This window comes from Athene noctua, chromosome 5 (assembly GCF_965140245.1).
Source record: "Athene noctua chromosome 5, bAthNoc1.hap1.1, whole genome shotgun sequence".
NCBI classification, from domain to species: domain Eukaryota; kingdom Metazoa; phylum Chordata; class Aves; order Strigiformes; family Strigidae; genus Athene; species Athene noctua.
The window spans coordinates 11969210-11995217 of NC_134041.1; the positions used below are offsets into that span (position 1 = coordinate 11969210).

Below are 26008 nucleotides of genomic sequence, written 5' to 3' on the forward strand. Positions count from 1 at the left end.
TTTCTGCTACAAGTTGCCAGTCCACTCCCGTAGCTTATTGGTGCTGTTGTTTCATGCTGTCCCATGCACAGTCCAAGGAATTTTATCCACTAGGATTAAACATACTTTTGTTTTATAACATCCGACTATGACCAAACACCTGGACAGATGTACCGATCACCTCTCAGACCTCTGAGCCACTGTTCGTGCTCTAGCGATGGCAAAAGGAACCCACACAGAGCAGATCTCTCGTTTTCCATCAGAGCTCAAAGAGTTAAATCCCTCTCCCTTCCCCCCAATCTTTCTGCCTTTGGCCTTTAGATCAGCCCTGGTTGCCAATGAGGACTCATCGAAACACCACGAGGCTGGGCCTGTCAGGAAGGAAACCAGCGCGTCCAGAGTTTTGTTGTTCTAAAGACTTTTTTTTTTTATTTTATTTTACTGCTCAGGAAGGAAGCCAGAGCCTGCGCTTCGACTCCAAGAATGTCGATTACTCATCCTTCCCTGCATTATTTCTTTTATCTCTCACTTTTATCTACCTTACTCCAAATTTTTCCCTCTGGTTCTTTCTCTACCATTCCTAGCCACTGCTTTTAACTGTTCATCCAAGTTTCATCAAAAAAAACCTATCTGGTGACTGTTTCTTCAGAATAAAATTCCAATGATAATGTTTATTAAAAAAGCTTCCATCCCTACACCCCCCACCCCCCCACCCCCCCCAGCCTTTTCAATCCTGGTGTAACCATCCAGGTACCATGGTTATAACCACTGCCCTTAGGACCTGAGCACCTCTGAAACATGAACACAACCACCCTCAGCGTACAGCTGTGCTGCAAGTATATCATAAACCCTGTTTTAAAGACGAGCGATGAGAAATTACGCTGCTTGTCCAAGGTCAATAGAGTCCACAGCACAAGCACAACCCACGCTCAGGGCTTTGCCCAGGCAGCCCTTCCCTCTTCCTGCTCTGCATGGCTGTGAGGAGAAGGCACGCTCAGCTCTGCCAATAAATGTGCCCTTCATCTTCAATACCCCCACACTAGCCAAGCTAGAAATGTGCAACAAAAGTAAAATAATTGGTATGTGACAAGTTGATGACACATTTCCTTAGCTGTGAAAAAAAGTGGGTCCTGGATCACCCGAAGTCAGTGAGCCACCTGAGTACATAGCAGAGAGACTATCAGCAAGTGGTGTCTAACTACTTTCTCCTCCCAGGGTCTGCAAAATCCATCACACCTCCCGGGGGTTTCCTTTTCTTCTTTGCCCAGGTGCAGCTAACAACCCAGACACAACTGGCAACATCTGGGAGAACACAGACCCAGATGTTTCTCATTGACATTGTAACCTTCCCCAGCCTTTGCCAGGGCCTGCCTGCTCCCTGGCGTGGGTGCCTGGGTGGGAGATGCACATACTCAAGGGCAGACTTGGGTCCTTACAGTGTTCCTGAAGAGATGACTAAAGGTGAAGCATTTTTTTCAGTTTAAGGCCTCTTTTTCCTTGAGATGTGCCATAAACCTGGGGCCTGATCCGGACCACACCATACACAGCTTCCCCAGGCTACAACACCCACAACATCTAGGTTACACGCAAGTGAGGCCAATTCAAGTTCTCTTTGCCCAGCTCTGTCTTGCTCTAACACAATCCTCCCCTGTTTCCACAGTTAACGTGTTGTTTTCATTTTAAGAGGGGAAAATAATGAGATGGTGGGAACATTACTTCTGGCTAATGGAGACGGAGATCTGCAAACTTTCACAGCTTAGTTTTTCCAGTATATCCCAGTCCTGATCCAAATACCATCATACTTATTTCAGTCCTGGACCCAACATGGGACTGGACACAACACGTTGGCCAAATTAAGACAGAAATAACTTGCAGCACTTTTCTACTTCACACTCTCTCAAAGACCTCTTGCTGACATTAAATTTCTGGTTTGCAGACTCCCTGCTTCCCCCACTACCAAATCTCCAGGCGCCTTCAACACAGCTTCCCTAAACATGTTAGCCCCAAACCTTGAGTGAAGGCAGGCTACCGATCACCATGCCTCTTCTGTAACCAGAACAACTCTTGAAGAGCAACATTTCTGCATGTGAACCCAAATATGCAGAAAGGGATGAACAGCACAGATAGGGGCAACCAGGCCCAGGAGCAGAGACCACAGGAGCAACACCAGCAGTCCTGTACAGGGCTGTGCACTGAGTAAAGTGCAAAACTGAGGGTGAAGAAGCAGAGTTATAAGAGTTTAGCTGCTCATTCTTCCCTTCTCCTGTCTAAGGGGCACCTCCTGATGTATGAGTCCACTCAGGCTGGCAACTTTTTGATTGTGACCATTAAGTTCCTCTGCTCGTGCTCTGCGCAGGGTTACCCAGGTCACTGATTGCTCCTTCATCTCCCCAGCAAAAAAAAAGGTCAGTGGTTAAACTGCTTCCTCACGGAGGCTGAAGACAAGTGCTCAGGAGGGAAAAGCTGTCACCCTGGCTAAGAACTTTGCTGGAGGCTCACCTCCGACCTATAGTACTGGCAATGGGAATTGAGACTGGTTTGCAAGGAGGAGAATAAGCAAGAGAAGAAAGTGAGCTTCTGCAGCCCCCTTGATGGTGCTGCAGCATTTGTCCTGAACCCCTCTGACCTGCCCTGATACTCAATGCCCAAGACGGCACTTCCCACCCATTAGGATCCTCCACACTGCAAACAGCAACAAGGAGACAAGGTTCCCTCTAGCTTGCATGGGCCAAAGGTTGGCCTGGGTGTGGGGTGGCTCTGCCGCGGCCACCCTGATAAGATTTTCACTTACCCAGCCCGAGGTGCAGCGCCCAGGAGGCTGTTGGTCCCCATGAGCCCTCCTCCCGACTCGCTCACAAACACCCTCCCATCACCTCTGGCACAGCACGGGGGCTTGGGCTGAGGGCCCCAGTAGGGAATTCTGTGGAGTGTCCTCCCAGACAGGACTGGGACAGAAAACTCTGACAGAAATCTTCAACATTGGAAGCGAGGTTGAAGGAGAAGGCAGAGCTGTAATCTGGTACAAGGCGTTTTCCCAGCAACACAACTGCCAAAGCAGGCTCTCTGAGATGAGGCATTATTATTCTATGTCTCCTTATAGCGAGGGATGTTACAGGACAGACAGTTTCACATACTAAATGGCTTTGCAAGTTGTTTCCTAAAGTGCAGGGAAACAATATAAAAATCAGATGAAAAGGTTGAGTCCTTTTTAATTAAAAAGATCTTAATTTGAATCAAAGTACCAAAAATCCCAATAAAAAGAAATGGATACTTCAGGGCAGTCCCCTGTGTTTTACTTTTTGCGCTGTTTACAAACCCTATTGCATTTCGTGAGACTGTCACGGGAAGCCTTTACCCAGCAGCATGCTACTCACCGCTGACTGACGCCCCAGCGCTTTCTGTTTTAGTTTTCACACAGGATCCACAAAGCGCTCCACCTCCCTTCCAAGGAACAAGCCTGCATTTGAGAAACCAGCCATGCCAGCGAGCCCAGCATTTGCAGCTGGATGCATCCTGCCGGTCTCACCCCACTCGGGGCTGCAGCATCTCAGCAAGGCTGCAGGATTGTACTAGCAAAAACCTCACGCATGAAAGCTCTTGGGTCTTTCCAAATTAAAAACTTGACGTTGTTACTCTGGCAAGAGCCAGTTACTACGAATTGGTGCTGCTGGGGGAAAGCAAGGACGCCGTTTCCAGCTCTTCCTTTTAGGGGTATCCAGAGACACTTAGTGCCTTCCTTTTTCCACTGCAGAACAGCCTGGTACTCACACGAAAAAGTACAAAACATGTTCTTGCTCTGCAATTCAGTGAGAAAGCAGATCTCAGCTTCAAATTACCAAAAAAGGAAGGTTTTAAAACAACACTGACTAGAAACAATGTCCCAAGTGAGGAAAAATACGATGGAAGTTCCCACACCTGAACTCAACGAGAAGTTTCGCTGTCACCAGGACTCCCTCCCCACATTATCTGCATGTAAAACAATAAATCTCTCTTTGCCTTGCTCCTTCCCAGTTTTGCTTTTCCCCCTCTTCTGTTGCTCAGGGTACTGCCTGCAATTCAAGATGCAGCAAATGGTTGAAGGAGAGGAGAAAGTGACGGCTGGAGAAGAACACCCAGCTTATCACAACCACCATCCATATCTTAAAAAGACAAAGAGGACAGACGCAGATAGCACCAAACCCCACAGTACTTCTTCAGCCAGAGCTTTCATTGTCTTGAGGACTAGGTCCCAGAGAAGGACTGCCAATCTGGCCAACAAACACCGAATACCCAGTAAAATACTTCAGCACTGAGGTGTAAAGAAAACTGAATTCAGGGCGATGAATTTGCCCCAAATGTCTGTAACCTGCAAGATCATATATATACACAGGGATTGCTCAGGCCAGCAGAGCTAAGCAGGCAAACAGCGAGGTTGTGTAGACCTACAAAAAAAAAAAATGCATGCCCTTTTTCAGGGGACGCCGTGTAGGAATCTGATCCCACTTTAATTTTTCCAAATCGAAATCCATTATTCCTGAAGAATTTCAATTGCCTTGCATAGCTGAAAAATGTCCTCAGAAGTCCTCAAATCTGCTACTCCATCCTCAAAAGAGGTGAAAAATTCATAGGCTATCGAACAAACTGACAGGATCAAAGACCACCAGTGACATGAACCGTGGGATAAAAATCATCACAATTTGCTTTCAATGGCTGCTTTTCTTGGAATATAGTATTAAAAGAAAACAACTTTGCCCCCACTATGAATTTGCATTAGAAATCCATAGTAAAAATAAAGCTTAATATTATACAAATGGGTACAGTTCTCTATAGTGCTCCTGATGCAGATTAAGGTTAGACAGATTTTAGATGACAGTTATTTACCTCCGTCTAACACCATGTATGTACAAATGGAATTTATTTTATAGCTGCAGATATTAGCCAGAAAAGAGAGATGAGAGGAAATCTTACAGTCTCACGTAAAATATAATTATGTCTGTTTTCTGCTCCTTGGAAAGCAAACAAAGGGGGAAAAATGAATCTGCTTCTAGCATTTAATGGGACTTGTCTAAATGATATCAAACAAATAACAACCAGCAACAATTCACAAACAACTTCACTTTTTTTTTTTTTTTCATGGGGAAATTCCAGAAACTCTAAGACCTCATTGCTTTGAACTTTCACTCATACAGAGCAGGATTAGGCCCACACCCAGGTATGTCTCTTTCCTTTGACACCTTCAAATTATAAAAGAAAGAGATGAAAAAAAAATCACAGAGGCACTAATGCTTATTTTCTCCCTCCTGAAATGTATGCCTGTTCCTGCCCGATTCTCCCAATTCCTTACGCAATTGCCACCGATCAACCAGGAAACTGTTGCTAACTCCTGATTTTTGCAAGTTAGCAAGTAAAATAATAAAACAATGTTTTAACTGTCAGAGATCCTGGCTCGCAAAGTGCACTTTGGTCATTTCCTTTAATAACTGTAGTTTAGCAGTAATGATTTATAATAGTTCATAATATTCTACTAACTGTACTATATTAATAATACTAATACTTTGCCCTTGACTAGTGTCTTCTGTCAGAAGATATCAAAGCGACACACGCTGCTGTAAGGGAGGTATCGCCATTCCCCCATTAGGGATCGGGAAATTGTGACTCCGATCCTTGCCCAAGGTCAGAATTCCCGATCCCCAACGCAGCACGGCAGCCACCAAGTCTGCCTTCACTTCTCCTGCTACAATTTTGTGACAGCAATCAAGCCGAATCGATGGGGCTGAAGATTTAATGTGATTAAATCCTCAAAAAGCAAGGTTTGGCCAGTCATGTGGGGGCCATGGTTTTGATAGGGAATACCAAGCAAGATGGGGAGTTTGCCCCAAAATTGTGTAACAAATACCCTCACGCCAGCATTCAGACACATGGGGCAAAAGAGGAGTGATAAATATTTGCTGCATCCATGCCCATCTCTCCAGCAGGAGATGGATAAATATGACATTTAGGTGTTGCTCGGCACTCCAAGGATGGTGGTTACGAGCCCTGGCACCAACTCCTGGGGAGTCCAAAAAAGAAGAAAAAGGGGACGAGGCATCGCTGGCATGACTGAGATGACACGAAAGCTGGCCGGATGGCAGCGGCTGTGCAGGGAAACATTTTGGAGGAGAAAACAGCCCCAGCCCTCCCCCTCAAACGATCAATTAAAAGCCATCCTTCTGCCGAGAGCCGGGCGAGGACAGCAAATGAGGGCTGTGAGCAGAACAGCCGCCCGGCCGGGCTCTGCATGACAATTGATGGGAAGGGGAGGCCGGAGGGGGCTGCCGAAGCCCTGTCCCTCCTCTCACCATGGTGATTAGGTATTCCGAGTGCGCCAGATAGCCCCAAATAACAGAAAGAGAAATATAAACTGGAGACCGGCAGATCCAAGGCAGGCCAGATGGCCCCGCAGCCGGCAGGGGCTGCTCCCATCCAGTCCTTCCCCACTTTAACTGTTCAAACATTTCTTTATCCCGACAAGACAATTAAGCCGAACAGCATGGAAAGGAGTCTCGGCAACAGTTTGCAGAGGGAGCAGGCAGGTTGTTGCCAGAAAAGCAGAAAAAGGAGGCAATTGCTGCATACTCCAAGATCTCCCTCCATGCAGCGTCCCTAGCTCCACAAGGGTGGCTTATTTTCAGTGGTGTTACAGGGATGGATGCATGGCCCTCATCTCTGCTACTGTTCATCTGCCTGCCCACCCCTTTGTAAAATCCACTGTTGATCCTTCACTCCTCCTACATCATGCAGGGCACTGCACAACAGAAAGCAAACGTTCCACTCGATTTATTTCATTCTTTCATAAGCATTGTTAAGCTTGCAATTTCTCATGGTCACAGATGATTATTATTAGCAACAACGCATCACTTCACATTAGACCCCAAGTTTTACTGGCCTTGGAAGTGGTGCATCCCAGCAGGAAGAGTTGTGAGCAATGGATGTGTGCATGGGTGCATTCCCCCTCCAACCCATTGTTCTGCCACAGAATATAAGAAGACAAACTTTCTTCCCCCTAGCACACATACATACGTAACACACAGCTCTCTATGTAGGTCCCAGCCTGTAAACACAAAGCCCAACACACACATGTCTGAACGAGTAGGTGACTGTAAAGACAGTCCTCGGTCTGATTGCCAGAGCACTACGTTATTGAGGAATTCAAGCTGCAGTCATCATAGCCATGATGTTCATCACCTGAAGCACAGTTTGATACATTTGATCAATAAGGAACCAGTTGTTTCAAAAGGAAAACTAACTCCATGCTAGACATGTTCTTTAAAACCCTAAAGTAGAACAAAGAGCTCACTAACATGGTTCACAACCTCTCTTGCAGGGGAGGAACTGGTTGCAGGACAAACTGACCATGTCCAGATAACCAAGGTTAAATTATTAAAAAAAAAAAATTAAAATAATTTTAATAAAACCACCCCCTCTCTACCCACCAGTCCCAAGAGATGAGTAAGGATTGCAGTGTGCTCACCAACTCAATCACTCATCTCCAGGATGCACCAGGAGCTGGGCGAGAGCCACCAGGAGTAGCCAGGAAACTGAGGCTAGGAGAGCCGGTGGCCAGAATGCAGAAGGTCACCTTGACACATCAGGCTGTGCTCCACAAGAAGTCACAGACAACACATGATGAAGACCAAGCAGCAACAGGAAACTGTTTCCTGTGGTCCCAGGGAGGCTGGCAAGGTCCAGCTCTTTGCCAAGAGATCCCATCTTTGGCATGGACCTCCACCTGTCACTTTGTGGGAAAGTGATGCCATGGTGACTGGTACAGAAGGCCACTGACAGATTTTATTAGAAACAAAAGATAAAACCAGGGATCTTATTCTTTTTTTTCTATTTTAAAACAGGGTTATAGATCTCTTTTGCAGAAAGGAACATGCCATTTATTTCCACTCCTTCTAGGAATCTCAACTATTGTACGCTTATTAAAGGAAACCCGTAAAATATGTCTCTCAGTGTCTTTAACACATGCTTTACAAGAAGCCCCTAAACTCTTAACAAATGGCATTATTTTTCTCAGTAAGTGCCTAAGAGAACAGGCCCATCCCATACACATTACATCTGCTTCTCCCTGGAAAGGTTTCACTTTTCTACGTGCTCCCTGTACACTACATCTCTCCGGATGTTCTGAGTACCTGCATTTTACAGCAAGAGATAACCAAACGCAAACATCTCAGACCAATTTACTGAGTAACAGGGAGCACAATCCCACCCAGATGCACCCCAGAGGAGATGATGTCCCTTCATGGGATGCATGAGCATGGGCATCACTGGCAAGCAACACCCTACTTTAAAAGTAAGGAAAGGTTCACCAGAAAGACTGAGCAATCTCTACTGCACAAATATGTATCTTACAGGGCCAGGTGCTAATCTGGGTTACATCAGCACATATCCCAAATAATTCTACTGAATTCTATGAATTTCCTACACTGGTGAAAAAAGAGGATGAGACTGCTCCCATGATGCAGAGGACTAAATAGAGCAAATTCCGAACACACTCCTTGAGATGAAAATGACTGACTTTGGATTCTCGTTTTGCTGCAAAGTAACTCAAGCGTAAACCTATTTTTCAGAAAAATTAAAACTCAGTGCATTGAATTCCCCCTTTTTTTTTTAAAGGGGATTTAAAAAAAAAAAAAAAAGAGTTTCTTAGAAAATCACCATTTAAACTATGGGATAAAACAAACATTTTAATGAGCTATTCAAAAAAGGTTCTTGTGCAGTGGTACAGAAGTATATGCAGTGCAATCGTAGTAATTCACCATCCATGCAACACAAACCCTTTCAGGAATCTGAAAAATACAACTAAAGGATTGAGCTCTGCAAATCTGAAAAGCATCCGTTAGACATGTAAAGGTCTTGCTGATCCAGGAAAATGTTACAATTTTTGCTCACTGTTGTAGAAAAAATCCTTAATACATTTTTGCCTAGAATCTACAGCCACCTACCTGCAACAGATTCTCCATCAGGAGCACAAGTAGGCAATTTTTACCAAGGGTTATGTATAACAATTACACAAAGAATCCACAAAACTTCTTAGGGGCCAATAATAAGAGACAACCACCCCCCCCCCAAGTATACATTTATATAAATACTTCAAATATATATATGCAAAAGTCAATGCAAAACAGGATCATGATTATATCTGCAAACTGTGATCTCTCGAATTCCTCACTGCGGAAGTTTTTCTTTCCTAATGGTCAACATCAAAGATCATTAGGATCCTCTAAAAGGCTCCGCTGTTCACTCTCTCAGCCTCCAGCAAACACACCCATACGTGCGTATGCACACACCAAATAAACTCGCTGTGTTAATGGAGCGAAGTTTCCATGGTGCAGTATCTATATGTGATGGGAATATGATACAGAGCCAACAGACATATTTAGTGTACGCTGTCCTGGTAGTTACAGAAGAATTTTAATGTCAATGAAGTATCAGGGATGTTGCATTTGCTTGGCTCTACCACGCAGCAAAGCATCTTAAAGAAATTTAACAATACAGGTAAGAAAAACAACAAAGCAAAACACCTTCCACTTCTGCCCAAGTTTTCCAAGCTGGCTACAAAGTTTTTATTCTGCTTCCTTTCGCTGGCACGTCCCCTGCTGCAGCGCTGGCAGCAGCGCGTGGAGCCAGCCAGGTGTCACTGTGCCTGCCTCTTGCACACGCCTGTGCAAAGCCCCGTCTGCACCCAGGAAGGAGAGGACCCACGTTCGGCACACGCTGTTGGCAAAGGCAAGGCACGGCGGTGGATATGGAAGCGTCTGTCTGTCCGCAGCTGTGCTCCATGTGGTCTAATTCATTTAACAGATTTGCTTCTTTAAATGGGGTATCTGACAGGATTTTGCTAGCAAGATCCATAGCAGCTGATGCGCTCTAAATTCATTTATCTGCGGACCCGCTCCTCCGCTGCTATCTCCCGGAGTATTCTTTCGAGCAAGCTTCATTTCCACGGCCACATTATATTGATAAGGGAAAGAGCATTGACAAAGATGTCTCTAAACCTTGTCATCTCACCTGCCTCCCCCCCAGGATAATTATATTACCAGCTTACACACATACACATCCCACCTACAGCCGCTTCCCCTACAGACCTAAAAGAAGGGAGAGGAGATGCTGAACAATGATGGGATCTTATGGCACAAGAAGTAGCATGCTCAAGGGTGGATCAGAAGGAAAGAGGGGAGATAGATAAAAAAATCACATTTGTAGTGCACGGAATACACAGCTTCTGACTTCAGTGGGAATCGTCCTACCCTCGCAAACACCGACATAAAAGACACACTTGCAGCATATTTCAAAACCAAAGAGCGATGGATTTACAAGGCAGGTTGATTTTATGATGACTTTTATTGAAAAGGTACGCTGGGTTTAGGCAGATGCCTTTTAGCGCTGGTAAGTTAGCACAGTGCCTAATTCAAGGAGACAGCCTGAGGAAGCAGCGCCGACAGGGGAGAAAGAGCCACAATGTCTCTATTACTCTCCTCGGCATCATAAAGGGGAGAAGAAAAATCACGTCTGAAACGGAGAGGAAGGAGCGGTGCAGCAGGTTTTTGTTGAAAAAAAAAATAGTAATAATAATAAAAACAACAATAATAAAATTGTTTTCTAGGAAGAAAATTCAACAGAACAAAGGAGCCCATGTGAAAAGCAAACCACTCATTCCTTGGTCTACACGCCTGGGTTTACAGGAAAACTCTAATCATAAGTTAGCACTCTCCTTTGGAGTGCCACGCTCTGCTGCCCCCAGACCACTCCTCATCATGGATCACATCCCAGCTCAGCAGAACTGGAAACCTGCCCTTCCCAGAGGACAGCTCTGCCTCTCTGTGTGGGCAACACCACAAGGGACAAGGTGATGGGGTAGCAGGGAGTTACAGTCATGAGCGTGCGGACTGGTTTCCTTCAGTCCAACCACCGAGCTGTGAAAGGGCACGTCACCTTTCAACAGGCACCAGAGAGGAGAAACACTCAGAGAAATCATCTAGTGCGACAGCTTATTGAATTGTAAGAACAGATTCAGGTTTATGTCTCAAAGAGGGAGCTCAGTGATCAGAAATATTCTCAAGTTAGCCGGAGGAAAAGGTACTTTTGTCCTAACCTGAGGCACGAATCCTGAAGGTGATGCATTTGCTATAAGAATGGTGTGTGTGAAGAAAAGCTCAGACAGAAATACCTGAAGAAACAGGGGTTACATATTTGCTGCAAACTCTGGGAAAGTTTCTGGCTACACACGCCAGCTGCATCCCTGTTTACACACATATATGTACCAGCATCCACAGCCTCGCACTGGGACACAGACAGCTTTCTGCTTGGTCAACAATGTCTCTCCAGCTGTGTGCTGGAAGACAAGTTTCCTTCAAGAGCACCTCACCTTGAAATCTGTCAATGTCTATTTAGAAGAGACAAGGCAATACTGCATGGCTGAGCTTGGCAGCCAGGAAAGGCTGGTTTTTCTCTGCCTTCAGCAAGAACCAGAGCACTGCGGGACAATCACCTGTTGAGTATCTCAACGAGGCGCAACTGAAGAAGAACCAACAAGTCAACAGAGGTACTTACATCTGTCACTTCGGTCTTCGGGACTGGATGAGGTCTCCCGGTCAGAAATGAGGCCAGAAACAGCAAAGATCTTCTTCCCCGTATCATCAACTTTGAGGGAGCCGGGGGAGCTGGAGGGGAGCTGCGTGCCAAACTCGTACTCCTTCCCATCAGCGTCCGAGAAGCGCAGATGGGGCGAGTCAGTGTCATGGCAGTTTTTCAGGCGCTTGGCCGGAGTAAAGGCTGACTGGTAGCTCTCCCGGTCTTCAGTAGATGCAAAGGGGCGGAAAGCCCCAACGCCGCTGTGGTTCAACATACTGATCGGGGTGCAGTCCAGGTTGGGGGGTGCAAACTGGGGATGGAGATGAAGCAAGGATGGAGGAAAGTCACGGTTTGCAAACGCTCCTGGCACCCCACCTTGCCGATGGTACATGGAGGCAAAAGTATATGAGCCATTGGTAAAGGGAATATGCACGTCCTTATCTGCTGACACTGGGACCCCAAAAGGCCTCGGCTGCTGGCAGGGAATGGAAGCATCACGGCTGGCTTCAGCGGTGGAGGCGAGAACCATCAGTGCTGGGGAGGCCAGCGGGTTGGGGAGATAGGGTGAGTTCTCCATCTTGAATGCTGCCCGGTGTAAGTCCATCGGAGTTTCTTTCCTCAGCAGGATCACAAGCAGAATGACCTTCCCTGGAAGGAAAGCAAAGCGATGCCTGGGAATGGAGCAGGGAAAATTACTGGAGCATCATCACCCTCAGAACGCTGCAAGGAAACAGAAAAGAAAAGAAAACACAACTGGTTAGGTTTCTGCGTTCATCTCTCTGGGACTCTCCAGCAGCAGGGTGGCCACATGTGTTACAACCCACTGGCCAGAGACCCGCCACTGTTCTCATTCAAGAAAATCAATAGACAACTTCACACACTAGTGGAAGCAGCTCTGGCCCTCCAGGTTAAAGGGTATCATTCAGTGCAGATGAATGAAACCAAGCATAATAACATGTAGATTTAATAACCCGCTAATAAACAAGGTTTGGTCTAAAATTAAGATAGCAACTCCAAATTATAATTGGAATTTTATATGGCAAGGGGCATGTACATATAATTGCAATAAACTTGAGCAAGCCCACACATACACACATCGCTATTTGCTTGGGGGTGTGTGTGTGGCACCAACGTAAAAATATCTGTTGTACATAGTTACCCAAATAAACCAGCATACATGGTTATACTGTACATGATGCCTAAGACATATATAACAGAGATGTGTTTTCTCTTGCTCTCACAGTAGATATGGGTAGGTAGGTAACTTGCACACACAGTACTTGATACCATCATGTATATATAGAGAGAGAGACACACCGTTGGAATGTAGGAATGTGACTGTGTATGGGTGCGTGTAATTTTGAGTATGGGTTTGTGTAATACACAAACACCCACGCGTGCACACACAGTCCCTGCTAGCCAAAGGAGAAGAGACTTCCCCTGTAAAATGCCTGGCGTCTCTGACAATATTTAAAATCATAATGGGTGCTTCTGCCATCTGATCTCTGCAAGCGTCTGCCTTTCGGGTCGGGGACAAGAGAGAATGGATCAGTAATTTTAGTTCCTAATGCACTCACTCTTAAGTAGATTTGTAAACTGCCCTGGATGTGCCATTAACATTTAGAGGAAAATGTTAACAAAATTTCTGCCTTGCATCTTGCTGAGCCTCCTAGATTGGCTGCAGCCACCCAGCCAGCCACAACCCCCTCCCAGGGTGAAAGAAGGGAAAATGCTCCTTTCTGTATCTCCCCCAGTTCGCTCTGGCTTTTTGTGTTGTTATTTTCTCCCCCAATCAATCTCGTGTCTTTTCTTTTAAGCTTCCGCTGCCTGCCATTCAGGCCCCACAGCCCAGCTTAAAATACAAGGACTATAACTTTGAAACAATATACTAGCCGCTGGAGCTCAAAGGGCCAGAAAAATCATATAATAATAAAAAGCTGTTACAAATTGTGCCTCTTAAATCCAGAGGGTCAAACATCTCAAATAAAACTTAGTGAAAGAGTGTCTCCCTAATGGAGTGCCTTTTGTACTCCATGAATGAGGGAGCCTAGGTTAACAAAGTGTATGAAATCCAGTCTGTGGCTTTAATGCAGTTCAGTGATAACATTTCCTCTCTCCCATCCTGTACCCAGCCACTCCACTGACTGTTATTAATTGTGAAGATGAGTGGACATCATCTCTCTGCTTCCTCATTTGGCACCCATCCTTACAGACATCATTGCTAAATTACCAGATTATGTATCTCGCATTAACGGATTTGCTCTCTTCCAAATTTTAAATAACTTTCCTGTCAAGTTCTTGCCATGGAGAGCGAGGGGGAGAGGGAGAGCAAGGGATGCCAAGGGCATCCTGGTCAGCGCTGCAGTCCTGGGTACAGTCGCCCTGCTGCTTCACGCGAGGCTGAGCGAAAACTGGAGGTCAGGAAACTGCAGCCGCTGGCAAATGTGGAGTTCCTGGGGGCTTATGCAACTGTGTAAATATATATATATGCACACACGATTAGATATCTAAAGAGATGCATGCAAATAAGCCACCGTTCCCAGAAATAAACAATCATTAACATGGAAGTGAAACTGAGTGATCATGGGAAAACATGGATTTCCAGGGAAAAAAAAAAAAAAAAAAAAAAAGAAAAGCAAGCAACCACCTCTGTCTCCTTTTCTATTTTTACTTGTGCTTTCATCCCATTACGTTAAATGTATTTCATAAATTAGTAATCTGGCCGCAACACTTGACACTCCTGTAGGATACTGTGAATCACTACGGCCGTTTATTCGTTTGCAAACTTCATTACACCAGGAATAAATCAACACATTACAATATCTCAGCCAGCCAAATTTAATTTTTTTTCAACTCCCACTTCCTTTTTCGTTCTCTCTTGCTCCCTTCTTGCCTAGCACCTCCCCACCCCCAGCAACATGGACAGATTAGACTGCGGCGGACCAGTCATTATGAAAATCTATCGTTAATACACTCCCAATGTCAAAATGTCATAGGTTTAAATACAGAACCCAAAAATAAGAAAACTAACTGACCTTCTTAATTAAAAAAATATGGATTGCAGGGTAATCAGCTGGAGGGAACATTTGGGTGCCGGGAAGGCAGTGGGCACAGGTGGAGTGAGGAACTGCTACTTTTCTGCCTCTATGCTGATTTTTTTTAATTTAGCACCTCGCGCAAATCCAGATTAAAATAACTCCAGCTATTGATCCGAGCAGTGGAATTGACATTAATTTTAGTTCACTTCTCACTTTGCAAAGGGATCAATAGGAAGTAATAACAGCTGACATCCCCGCTGAAAGGAGGAGAAAAGACGGGCTAGAGACAGAAATCGAAAAGCAACCAAATAAATCAGCAGCTACTTTTCCACGGCATCAGACAAACTCCAAACAGATTGCAAAAAGTCTTTGTTGAATTAACTAAACAAGGAGTAGAGGGAGGGGGAGTGGAGATCAATCTAGGAAGCTACACAAACTGTCTACCAAGTATGAAGGTTAGGCGGACAGACTGAAAATAAAATCTATTTTATTATTATTATTATTTTGTTCATGGCTACCTATATGCATAGTTATTGGATTTTAGAGCTACCCTGCTTAAGGTGTACACAAATTACCTGTGTAATCGGGTATGTTACTAATAACAAGGCTAAACATGCCACAACCAAGACAAATTGAAGCAACAGCCTTTAGCTCTGAACCATAAAAAAAAATAAAAAATAAAAAATCTCTCACCAAGGAATAAGTTGTAATCAGTTATCTCTGGCTCAGTTTTGGTTCCTCTGCTTACAAAGGTTGTAGCACTGTGCTGAATTAGTTAAGAGGAAAGTCTGATAAAAGTAGGAGAAGCCATGACAGCGCTGGATTTAGCAGACATCACAAACACCCAGCAAGTGGAGAAAGCAGCAGTGACCACTGGTTATAAGCGTAAAACCCACTTGCTAATCAGCCTGCAAAGAAACATGCACATATGCAAGCACATGCACACCCCATACGCAGCCACCAGATCTGCAAGTCTTTTACTAAAATGTTACTCAGAGTTCCTATGGCTAAATCACCTCTCTGCTATCGATTAAAATAAATAAAACACACCACTCTGGTTTCTACAACAGGTTGCATTTTTGTGGTCTCTCAACCATTTCCAAATGCTAGAGATTAAAATAATGGGGCAAATTAACATTTTTCTCCCTCCAGAAACAAAGTTTTCTTGGGAAAAAAAAATAATTAACAAGCTATGGGGGGGAAAAAAAAAAAAAAAAGATTAAAACAATAGGAAATCCAGGAAAATTGATGATGCATGTAAATTAGGAAAGACCCAGAAAAAAAAAAAATCACAATATCCATTTACATTAAAAAGTTTTTTCCCCATAAATGTCAAGTAGGAATTTAGAAATATGCTCTGTGCAGAAAAGCCAAAGATTATAAAACAAAATAATGCCAGCTGTTTGGGGATTTAAGTGCTCAAATGGATTATATATTTGAACCAAACTGGATTTCCTTATAATAAATAAAACAAATGCAAGCTCGAAAGCCAACAAAGGAGAGCTCTCATCACTGGATTAAGATACAAAGGAAAAACAGTTAATTTTTTTCCAACGCGTGAAATATGCCAACTGCAGCCGCACACCCGGGCAGCTGCTGTGAAAACCGGTTTAAGGGAAAAGGAAAAAAAAAAATAAAATAGGAGAGCGGGGAGCGGAGGACCCGGCGGCTGGGACGGCCGGAGCGGCTGGTCCCGGTCCCGGTCCCGGTCCCGGCCCCGGTCCCGGCCCCGGTCCCGGGCGGCTCCGCCGGGCAGGGCAGCCCGGCCTCTGCCCCCTCGCCCCGCACTGCGCGCTCGCTTTTGTTTTGCTGCAAACTTCTCCCCCCCACACACACACTCCAAAAAAATATTTTTAAGAAAAAAGGGGAGGGGGGGGGGGGAAGCCCCCGAGCGGAGAGGGTGCTCCCCGCGGCGGAGGGCTGCAGGAGGGAGGAAGCGCCGGGGGTTTGGCAAAAGAAAAAAAAAAAAAAAAAAAAAAAAAAGAGGGAAAGAAGGAAAAAACCCCCACAACCTAACAAGGGTTTTGCGGGCCGCTTCGCCCCCGGCCCGCGCCCTCCAGCCCCGCTCCCAGCTTGGCGAAATCCGAACGAAAATCCGAACGGGAGAAGTCCCGCTCCGCCGGGCAGCGGGCGCGCCCCGGCCCCGGGCAACCGGCCCCCGGTCCCGGGCACCGGCTCCGGCCCCCTCCGGCAGCGCTCTCCTCGGCGCGGGAAGCCAACCGGGCTGGCACCCGCCGGCCGCCCCCTTTCCCTCCCGCTCCCGATTTTTTCTCCCCCGCCCGGGAGGGGGGGTGTTAAATAAACCCCAAAAAAATAAAATAAGAAGCGGGCGAGCCCCGGGCTGGAGCCTACCGACGCCGCCAAGCCCCGCCACTCCGCTCTCCCCGCCGGCAAATTAAACAGGTGTTTGGCTGCCCGGGGGGCCGGGGCTGCGGGCACGGCCAGGTACGGCCCGGTATGGCCCCGCACGGCCCCGCACGGTCCCGTCGGGAAGCGGCGGTCGGGGCGCAGCCGGGGCGGCTCCTCTCCTGCCTTCCCGGGAATTGGCCGCTCCCGGGGAGGCGGCGGGAGGGGGCTCCGCCGGTCCGGTCCGTACAGCCCGTTAAGTCGCCTTTTCCCCCCCACTTCTTCCTCCTCTTTATCCCCAAGTCACAAAGATCATCAGACGCGAAGATGACCGGAGTTGTTTGGATTTATTGCAACAATCACTTACCATACACATTTCCTGTGTGGAAGGATAAGCATTCAATACAACTCTTTAAGTAGACAGTTCCTAATGATTTCATTGTGGTGAACCAGATGTTTTTTATGTATTTAGATCTGAAGGTGAAGAATTATTTTCCATGCTTCCAACCTATTTACAGACTTCCCTGGTCTAGAGCTGGGGTTGTTGGTTAAAAGAAAGAAAATCCTGCGATTTCTCGATCGCATCGCTGGATGATCCAGAAAGTTTTCTAAAGGACCTAAAGCGAAAACAGGGATAATTCCTTTCACCTCTTCTGGCTTTCTAAGCTACACAATTCACATGTGGAGTAATTTTAGTTCATTCGTTGAATAACGCTGACAATTTAAACAGCCTCTCTACCTTTGTTTTATCTGCAATAATAAAACCAGAACAACACCGCATGTGAGATCCAGGCGTTTAGTTCCTACCTGAAAGCAGTCGGGGGCAAGGGCGGCAATCGTTTAGGGATGAAGGACCCGAGGAGGGGCGAGGATGTTGGACAAACTTCAGCCTCGTCCAAAATTAAGCTAAGTGGCGACTTAACAACGTGCGTTTTAAAAAAAATAATTCGGTCTTCAAGCGGGGATCGCGCATTTTTGGTACGGCTTAAAACTAAAGTTCACACGGGGACTGCACGACTGCAAAAATGAAAGCTTCGGAGTAAATAAAATTACTGGCTGTTCAGTGTTTCTTGAGCGCACAGAAACCCTGGCGGGATTTTTGCAGATACTTTTATTGCAAAATAAAAGCTTTAGTTTGTGTATTTGGAAAAAAAAGAAACCACGAAAAACAACCAAAACCAACCAAACACCAAAGCCCTTGGGTGGGTGGGTGCGTGGATCTGCTTATTTCCTTTGAAAAAAGTTTTTGTTTTGCAGCCGCTGGGAACTGAAATTGTCGCTGCCCAGAGCGACCGTGGAGAGAGCGAGGTCCTGGGCGCCGCGGCGGGAAGCGAGGAAATAACTCCCCGGCTTGCCCCACCAAAAAAATAAAGGGGGGGGGGGGAAAAAAAAAAAAAAAAAGAGTTAAAAAAATAATATCTATTTCGGAGCGAGCGATCTGTGCCGGCCTCTGGGTCCGGCCGGGCCCCCCTCGCCGTGCGCCGTCCCCAGCCGGGCTGCCGCGGCGGTCCCCGGCACCTGATCCCCCGGTGGCTACCGGTCCCCCCCGGAAAGGCACCGGCGGGGGGGAGGATCCGAGCAGTTCGGGGCGCTCCGAGGGTGCGGGGAGGCGGGGGGGGGGTCCCCTTTTATCTGCCTTTCCCCTCGGCATTACCATGCCGATCCCCACCCACCCGGCCCTCCCGGCTGTCCGCCGCCGCCGAGCCGCCCGGCTTCCCCGGAGCTGGGGAGGGAGAAGGGGGAAGGGGGAAAGGGCGCGGGGGGTTGGGGTGGAGGTAGGAGGAAGGAGCGGGGGGTGGGGGGGGTGGGGGGGTGGGGGAGAAACTTGCCCTGCAAAGTTTGCGTGTGGCCGGGCGGCCCCGGTGGCCGGTACTCACGGTGCGGCTGCCGGCGGGCGCTGCGCGGAGCTGGCGGCGTGCGGGGAGCGGGGCAGTCCCGGGCGTGCTGGCCCCGCTGCGCGCCCGCGGCTCGCATGTAGCAAAGCGGGAGGCGCCGGGGGTGCGAGGGAAGGAGCAGTGCTGCCTCTCAGTGCCGGCTCTCATCAGTGAATGAGCCTCCACTCTCCGAGGGACTCCCGGCTGCACACACACACACACGCACACACACACACACTCACTCACACACACACACACACACACACACTCGCACACGGAGCCGGGCTGAGCACTGCATACATTAGGGCACTCGGGCAGTATGGGAAATGCAGTCCAGGACCGGGCGCCCACCCGCCGGCCGGCAGCCAGGCACAGCCCCCGGAGTTGCCCGAATGGGGCGTCGGGGGGCTGCTCCCCTCCCAGGGGCGCCGCTTTTCCCCCAGCCCCTCCGCACCGGCGTCGCCCACCCGCCGTTACTTCCTGGCACCGGTCATATTTTCCACCGTTCTGCTCCTTCCCAAATTGCAGCGGGAGCCCGCAGGGTCCCCCTGGCAGCAGCATCCCCCCCGGGCAGCCCCGTTACCCCTCCAGCCCCGGGGCAGCCGGTACCCCTCATGGGCACGAAGCCTTCCCCATGCACCCTGCCGTGTGTCCTGGCACTCAGGGGTGCCGAGGGATGGGCAGATCTAACATCATCCCCAAACTCGCCTTGGACAGCCAAGCCAGAGAGCAAATTAGGGACTTCACACTCCCAGTGTTATTCCAACTGCAGCAGGCACGCACGGCACGCACATCGCTATTTTAATGTTTCCTGGATGCACGTCGCAGCTCTGCACGAACCTTCCCGCACACACACTCCACCTCGGCCGCAGGAGACTCTGGCCCCAGGACTGTCCTGAGCAAAAACTGTCAGGTGTAGGAAATGGAAGAGCCAGTTTTAGATGGGGGCTTAGATGAAACATTTGTCTCATTGTTTCTTGTGAAGTACACCAGCGACTGGTTTGAGAGACTTATTTAGTTCACCCGGGGGGGGAACTGTTTTGTGTTTTTCTCCAACTGCTAAATAATTTCAGGTGCTTCTTAAAAATAGACTATGGGCAGCATTTTTTGGCTCTCACCTAACTCTGCACTGGCATTTTCAAAATATGACCATGCTGTACAACATACATCACAAAAATAAGCCATCTCCATCAGCATCATCAACCACTTAGGCTATATCTATGTGTGTGTGTGTGAGAGAGTAAGAGGGATTATATGCTTATGTCATCCAACAACTTCTGTGTAAGCAGTGACTCGTCACTAAGGTATATGGTTTTGCCTGTTACTCCTTGGTACTCTGTGGGATCCCTGAATCCGCCAACCCCTGTAAAAGTGTCCACAGGCACAGTAAAAATCTAAAAAACATGGCCCCAGGCCTCAACTGAGTGCACTGCGCAGACCATAACAGTTTGCTTCTCCACTAGGCTGAAGCTCACCCATCCTTTCTACAACATTTCAGAGACAGATCTTATGCAGACAGATTGCTCACATGCCTCATGAATGGTAAAATCTTTGGAAACAGTAGTAAATGTAGCCAAAAAAAAAAAAAAAAAAAAAAAGGCTGTCTCATTTTCAAAATAAAATGACGTGGCATTTCAAGCTCCTCAACTCAGGAAAGCACCTGGGTGAAGGAGCTTCACGTACTTTCTTTCCGTAACCATCAGTAGGTCTGTTCCCTGCACTGACCTGCTGCTCAGCCATAAAGAGGCTGATGATACTCAACAAAAAGAGCATGCTTCCTCTTCAAGGCATCTGCTCCACTGCTGCTTTCCTGCACACCCTGTGCAGGAACGAGGAGGCTGGCAGGGCAGGCAGCAAGCACTGCCTTCTTCCATGGATCAGCTGTAGCACGATGGTAAACATGGGCTCAGGTTCCTGAGCTCCTTTTCTGCTTAGTGTAAAAACTGGCATTTAGATATTCCAGGTAAAAATCTCTGACAATTGTGAGCAGACCTTATTTTGCATATATTCTGATCATTAATAACATCTTGCAGTTACCCCTTGATTAACCAAAGTTACGATTTTGGGGGGTTAGGCATTTCTAACACATTCTTGGAAATAGCTACACACACCACCACCACCCCCAGGCTGCACATACAGACATGCCCCAACACATGAGTCCTGCTGGTTTGTGTGGGGATGCTGAATTAATTGGCACCACACGCATTTCCAAGGCACTCATCCTGCAGCACGCTCGACACAGACAGGACCAACCAGCTGAGGACTTCGGTAAATATTCTGTAGGTCTGTATAGACGAGCCAGATTTTAAATAACATCAGAGTTTTGACACACTTCAGGAAGCCACATTAAAAACCAGCCCTTATCTCCCAGGGATCTTGGGGAAAACATTCAGCCTGTGAACTGGCACAGCCCAATTCTGCTCCAGCTTCACAGTCACAATTACACAATTCTGGTTAAAAAAGTGCCCTTATTATAAAGCTGTGTTTTCGGTACTTACAACATCATCAAAAATGATCCCTCAGATTTAAACTTCTTTCTTTTGTTCTCAGCCAAAAAGCAATTTATTTATTTATTTTTACCTTTTCAGTTCCTTAGTATGGAAAAAGAGATCTGAATCCTGCGCCGGTGTCCAATTTATGCTAGCTGAGAATCAAGCTCCGTGTTTTGAGGCTTGAAAAAAAATTATGCAGCTTTATTTAACTTTATGTTACTGCACCGTTACACAAGAACTTAATACAGTTTGGATTCAGGGAACAAGTCTGGCATTTAGCTAGCTTCTGTGAGCAATGTCTTCAGAGGAAAATGAGAAGATACACTCAAGTTATTTATATTTGTAATTACCATTAATCTGTATTACTAATGAGGGTTTTGATCCTGAAAATGGATCCATAAACATGGACTCCTGCACCACTATGGAGCTGTGATATGCACAGAGGCCCATAGGAAAAATTTCCACTGAAATATATTCTACACTGATAATTTGGACACTAAAATAACTTGGAACATCTGATTTAACTTCATGTGTATTGCTCATCTCCAAGACTAATAGGGGACACCTCAATTTCTTTTTTTTTTTTTTTTTTTCACTTAATAGTAAAGCAAAATTTGAGATTGTTATGGGCTATCACAGTGCTGTACCTTCTCATTGCAAATGCTATTCTAAATACTGAAGTCTAAATTAAATTAATATATACAATCCTCAACCTACAGAGCTGATTAGATGCACTTAACTTTATGCATACAGATTTCAATAGGATTACCAATAATACATAAAGTCAAGGGTATGTGTAAATTCCACCAATAGTGCCTCTGACTATAAGCCTGCTGGATTCTTACAATGCCAACATATAATTCTTAAAACAAGAGACCCCTCACTCATCATTATGTCCCCTCACTGCTATCTTATAAAATAAGAGTGAGAAATACGATTAATTATAGCAGCAACTGCAGAAGGCAGGGGGCAAAACTGTATCGCACATGTACCAGCAGCACATTGGGGTGCCATGACAGTGTGCTGCATTTGACTGCCCTGCTGGGATGCTGTGGGTCCCTTGAAAAGTGACACCCAGAGAAAGTGCCGAAATTCTGCAGGTATGGAACCAACATCCCGGAGTCACTGGCACCGTCACCTCCTCTAGACCCAGGCCATCCCTGGCATCCTTTCATCTGCAGTATGGGTGGAGGAGGGGAAACCGGCAAAATAATGAATTAATAAAATAAAACTAAACTTTTTATCGCCGTTAGGCTCCGACACGGCTGTCACTTCCAGCGAGGTGTGGGTGGCTGGCGTGTGTAATCTCCATGCCCTCTGCTGGCTACAGCCAGTGTGTCTCAGCAGCGTGCCACCACCACCCTGCCCTCCCGCCTGCGAGGAGGGCCACTCGTCCCCTCCTGGGAGAAGATGCTGGGAAGTGCTGCCAGTGACGGTAGTGCCTACTGCCCAAACGTTTTTGCTGCCTGATTTTATCAGAGCTGTGGCCCTGGCTTAAGTGTCAATAAGCTAGTGGCCACACGCCAGGAGGACAGGAGCTTGAAGCCTCTGCAGTCAGCCAAGTCTCACTCTCTGGTGCTGTTAGCAAAGATCTGAGATGAAGACTGACCTATGAGTTTGGGAGAATTATTCTGGTCTGAGCATCTGATCTGGGCTTCACTCTAGTGACCGGGGTTAGGATTGTCCCATAGCTCAGGAGAGTTAATACGGAATGTCTTCATCTTCTGAGTCACCTGTGACTGCCCTCTACCAGTCCCCTCTTTTGCAGAGGAAGAATCTGGCAGAGGCAGGGTTGAAATCATACTATTTGCCAGAATTTTGAAATTTAGAGCCAGCGTACACTCAGTGACTAGTCCTCCCAGAATGAGAAAACAGTCCTTTAAATGACTTGTTAACTCATAGGACTGGTAGTGAGAAAATTTCTTTCAGCCTAGAAAATTTGTCTATGACTGTCAGATACGCATGTCCCTTTTTCATCATCACCATCACCATCACCTAGACCTCTTCCAAAATCTGCTGAGTAACACAGGAGAGCAAGGAGAACCTCCTGGTTCTGCTTCTCGGGGCATGCTGCATGATGCCACTTTTAAATCCTTCTCATCACCAAATCTTGACATCAAGGGTGGAGACCATGCCCAGGATTTTGCAAATGAGTGAGAGGTGTTCTTTATAAGACATTGTCTTGTGGTACTATTTCCTGTATGACCTTCCCCTTGGAAAATTCCTTCTTCAAAAAGGAGGCTGCAGACTGGGTGGCAGAGCCTGAGAAGTAACTGTATCACCTGTTTAAGGAACACTGCTCACAAGCGAACAGCCGTATTAACATTTCCAGAGCTGAGACCCGACACAGATGCTTAGGATAAGATGTCCAGAGCCTTAAATGAGGCAATTCGAGGACTTTCTGCTCCTGAGAAAAGTTCTCTCCAAAACTCTGTTAGCCAAAGTTGTGTGATTTAAGCACATGCAACATGCAACATCTTTTCCTATTGTTTATTCCTAACATTTGCTGTTACAGCACTGGATACTTGTTTTCTGTACAAGCATCCCCTTCTTTTTCAGGGCTTTTTTGAATCCCTCTCTGAGCAATATCCTGTTGCTATGAGTTCCACAGGCTAATGGTGTGGAAAAATATTTCCTTGTGACAAGAGTTACACCTGTCCAACCCCCCTTCTGTGCACCATCCATCATGATGACAGCATAGGTAACTTGCCCGGGATCATGTCAAAGCGTGAAATAGCTATAAAGGCAAAGCATATGTGTTTGTCATTTTTGTCATTAATGGGATCAAGTAAAACTGAGGCAAAGCTATTGAACTGTGCCTTGGAAGCCAGGGGAACCTGGAGCCATGTCCAGGAGCATCTCGGAGCAGTGGCTCCTGCTTTGGCCCATGGAAAGTGCACAGGGTGAGCAATGCTTTGCTCTTCTTATTTATTTTTTTGTGTTTGCTGTGACTGCACCTCAGGGAGCATGTTGGCTTTGCTTTCAGGGCCCAAACAGGCTGCACAGCCTAGTGCAGGGGCAGCACTACCTCCACAGCCTGGAGGGCCACTAGGCTGCACCTACCTGAGACATGGGGCTCCTCAGTTCAGCGGAGAACCCCAGTTCATCAGGACCTGGAAACAACATCCACCTTCCCTTTTAGCCAGGCAAGTAAACCTGAGCAGGACAGATCTAGTGAGCTTTTAAGGCAGCTCTCTGGTGTGATTAGTTAGAGCCTAACATGAGATAAAATCAATTGGAAACTTGTGTGAGTTAGGACTGCTCTCATCAGTCAGAGTTTGCAGCAGCCAAGTGCAGCATGATTGTTATTAATATCTGCTACAGATACATAAGCTGAAATGGGGCTTTACAGTAAAAAGAAAGACAAGTTGCTCTTTCCCAAGAACATACAGTTTGCAGATCTAATTCGGAGTCATGCTGAGCATCCCGCACATCTATAGTAATAGGAACTGGCTGTTCTTAGGAGAAAATACACAGGTGCCTCATATGCATGTGCATTTTCTCATGATGCTATATAACACAGAGGGACTCTATGTAGGAGTTCAAAGTGCTGAGTGTTACGATGTTTGTGGTCCAGCCCAGAAACTGAATTAGATATTAGCCAGCTCACACGCCATAGGTGACTTAAGACAAGCCTATGCTTTGTACTTGTCTTCTTTCAAAGGAAAATGCTTTATGCCAATGCAGTTAGTCCTGCGTAAGGCTGGACCACAGCATCAGCTGTAGTGCTCACTACTGTGACTGCTGTGATAATTCCCATGCTGTGATACGAATGGGATTGCACCATAAACCCACACACCTTAGCCGCACTGATGGCCAAGCCTACATAATAGCCCAATGCATTGGTGCTAATGATCCAGTGTTTATGGTGGCCCACAGCACCGTTGTCATGCCAACCAGATGGTATTCCTCCCTAGAAAAAATAATAATAACCAAATAAATAAATACTTTATTTCTCTAGACTGATGTGTCTGTTTAATAGGAGTTGGAGGTTAAATCTGAAGGGGGGAAAATCCAGGTTGAAATAACAAACCAGTCTCTATTCAGATGAGAGCAGAGTGAAATGTCTTTCACCCTCTACTTCCCCTCTGCCCTTTGCAGAAGACTGTGTTCAAAACCTCCTCTTCAGCGAAGTGAATCCCTCCTGCAGCCTCATCAGTCCCTCCCTGGGGATTTGGGTCAGGCCAAGGACTTCCACGCTGGGCCCTCCCTATCCTGGTCCTACAGCAGCGTAGTACCAGCAGAATGGCGGCACAGGGCAAGTTTGTCCCTATTGCTGCCACACTGCACAGGAGTGCCCAGCAGCCTGCCCTGTCTGATTTCTGCTCTGCCCCAGCACATCTGGTGCCCTGGCAGAGATTTCAGACTCTGACATACCCATCAGGGTACTTGCAGGAGGGAGGGTGCTGCTACAGACCCAACCAAGCCTCGCTCCTCCTTGGGATCCTCCCTTCCCTTTCTGAGAGAGGAATGTGCTCCAGAGCTCCAGCTCTTCCTTAGCTCAGTCACCAAATCTGGCTTCAGAGACCATTTTCACAATCTCTACTTAGAACTTTGGAAAATTTTTGGTTTCATACTGAGATACACTCCTGCTGCTGATTTCCAGGACTTTGTGACTGGTTCTCACTATTCCCCTCCTGGGAAATTACCCATCTTCCTCTGAGAAACACGTCTTCTTCCTACC

General features: G+C 46.8%; 1 protein-coding gene across 1 annotated transcript in view; it reads right to left on the reverse strand.

Annotated features, from left to right (window-relative positions):
• RNF220 (ring finger protein 220) overlaps window positions 1-18940 on the reverse strand; it is a 232331-nt gene extending 213391 nt beyond the window's left edge. The window contains exons 1-2 of the mRNA XM_074906325.1: window positions 18836-18940; window positions 11554-12294 (exon numbers count right to left, since the gene is read on the reverse strand). Of these exons, the coding sequence (XP_074762426.1) occupies window positions 11554-12178 (625 nt within the window). The 5' untranslated portion in view covers window positions 12179-12294; window positions 18836-18940. The remainder of the gene's footprint in view (window positions 1-11553; window positions 12295-18835) is intronic.
• Between the last annotated feature and the right edge of the window lie 7068 nt (window positions 18941-26008).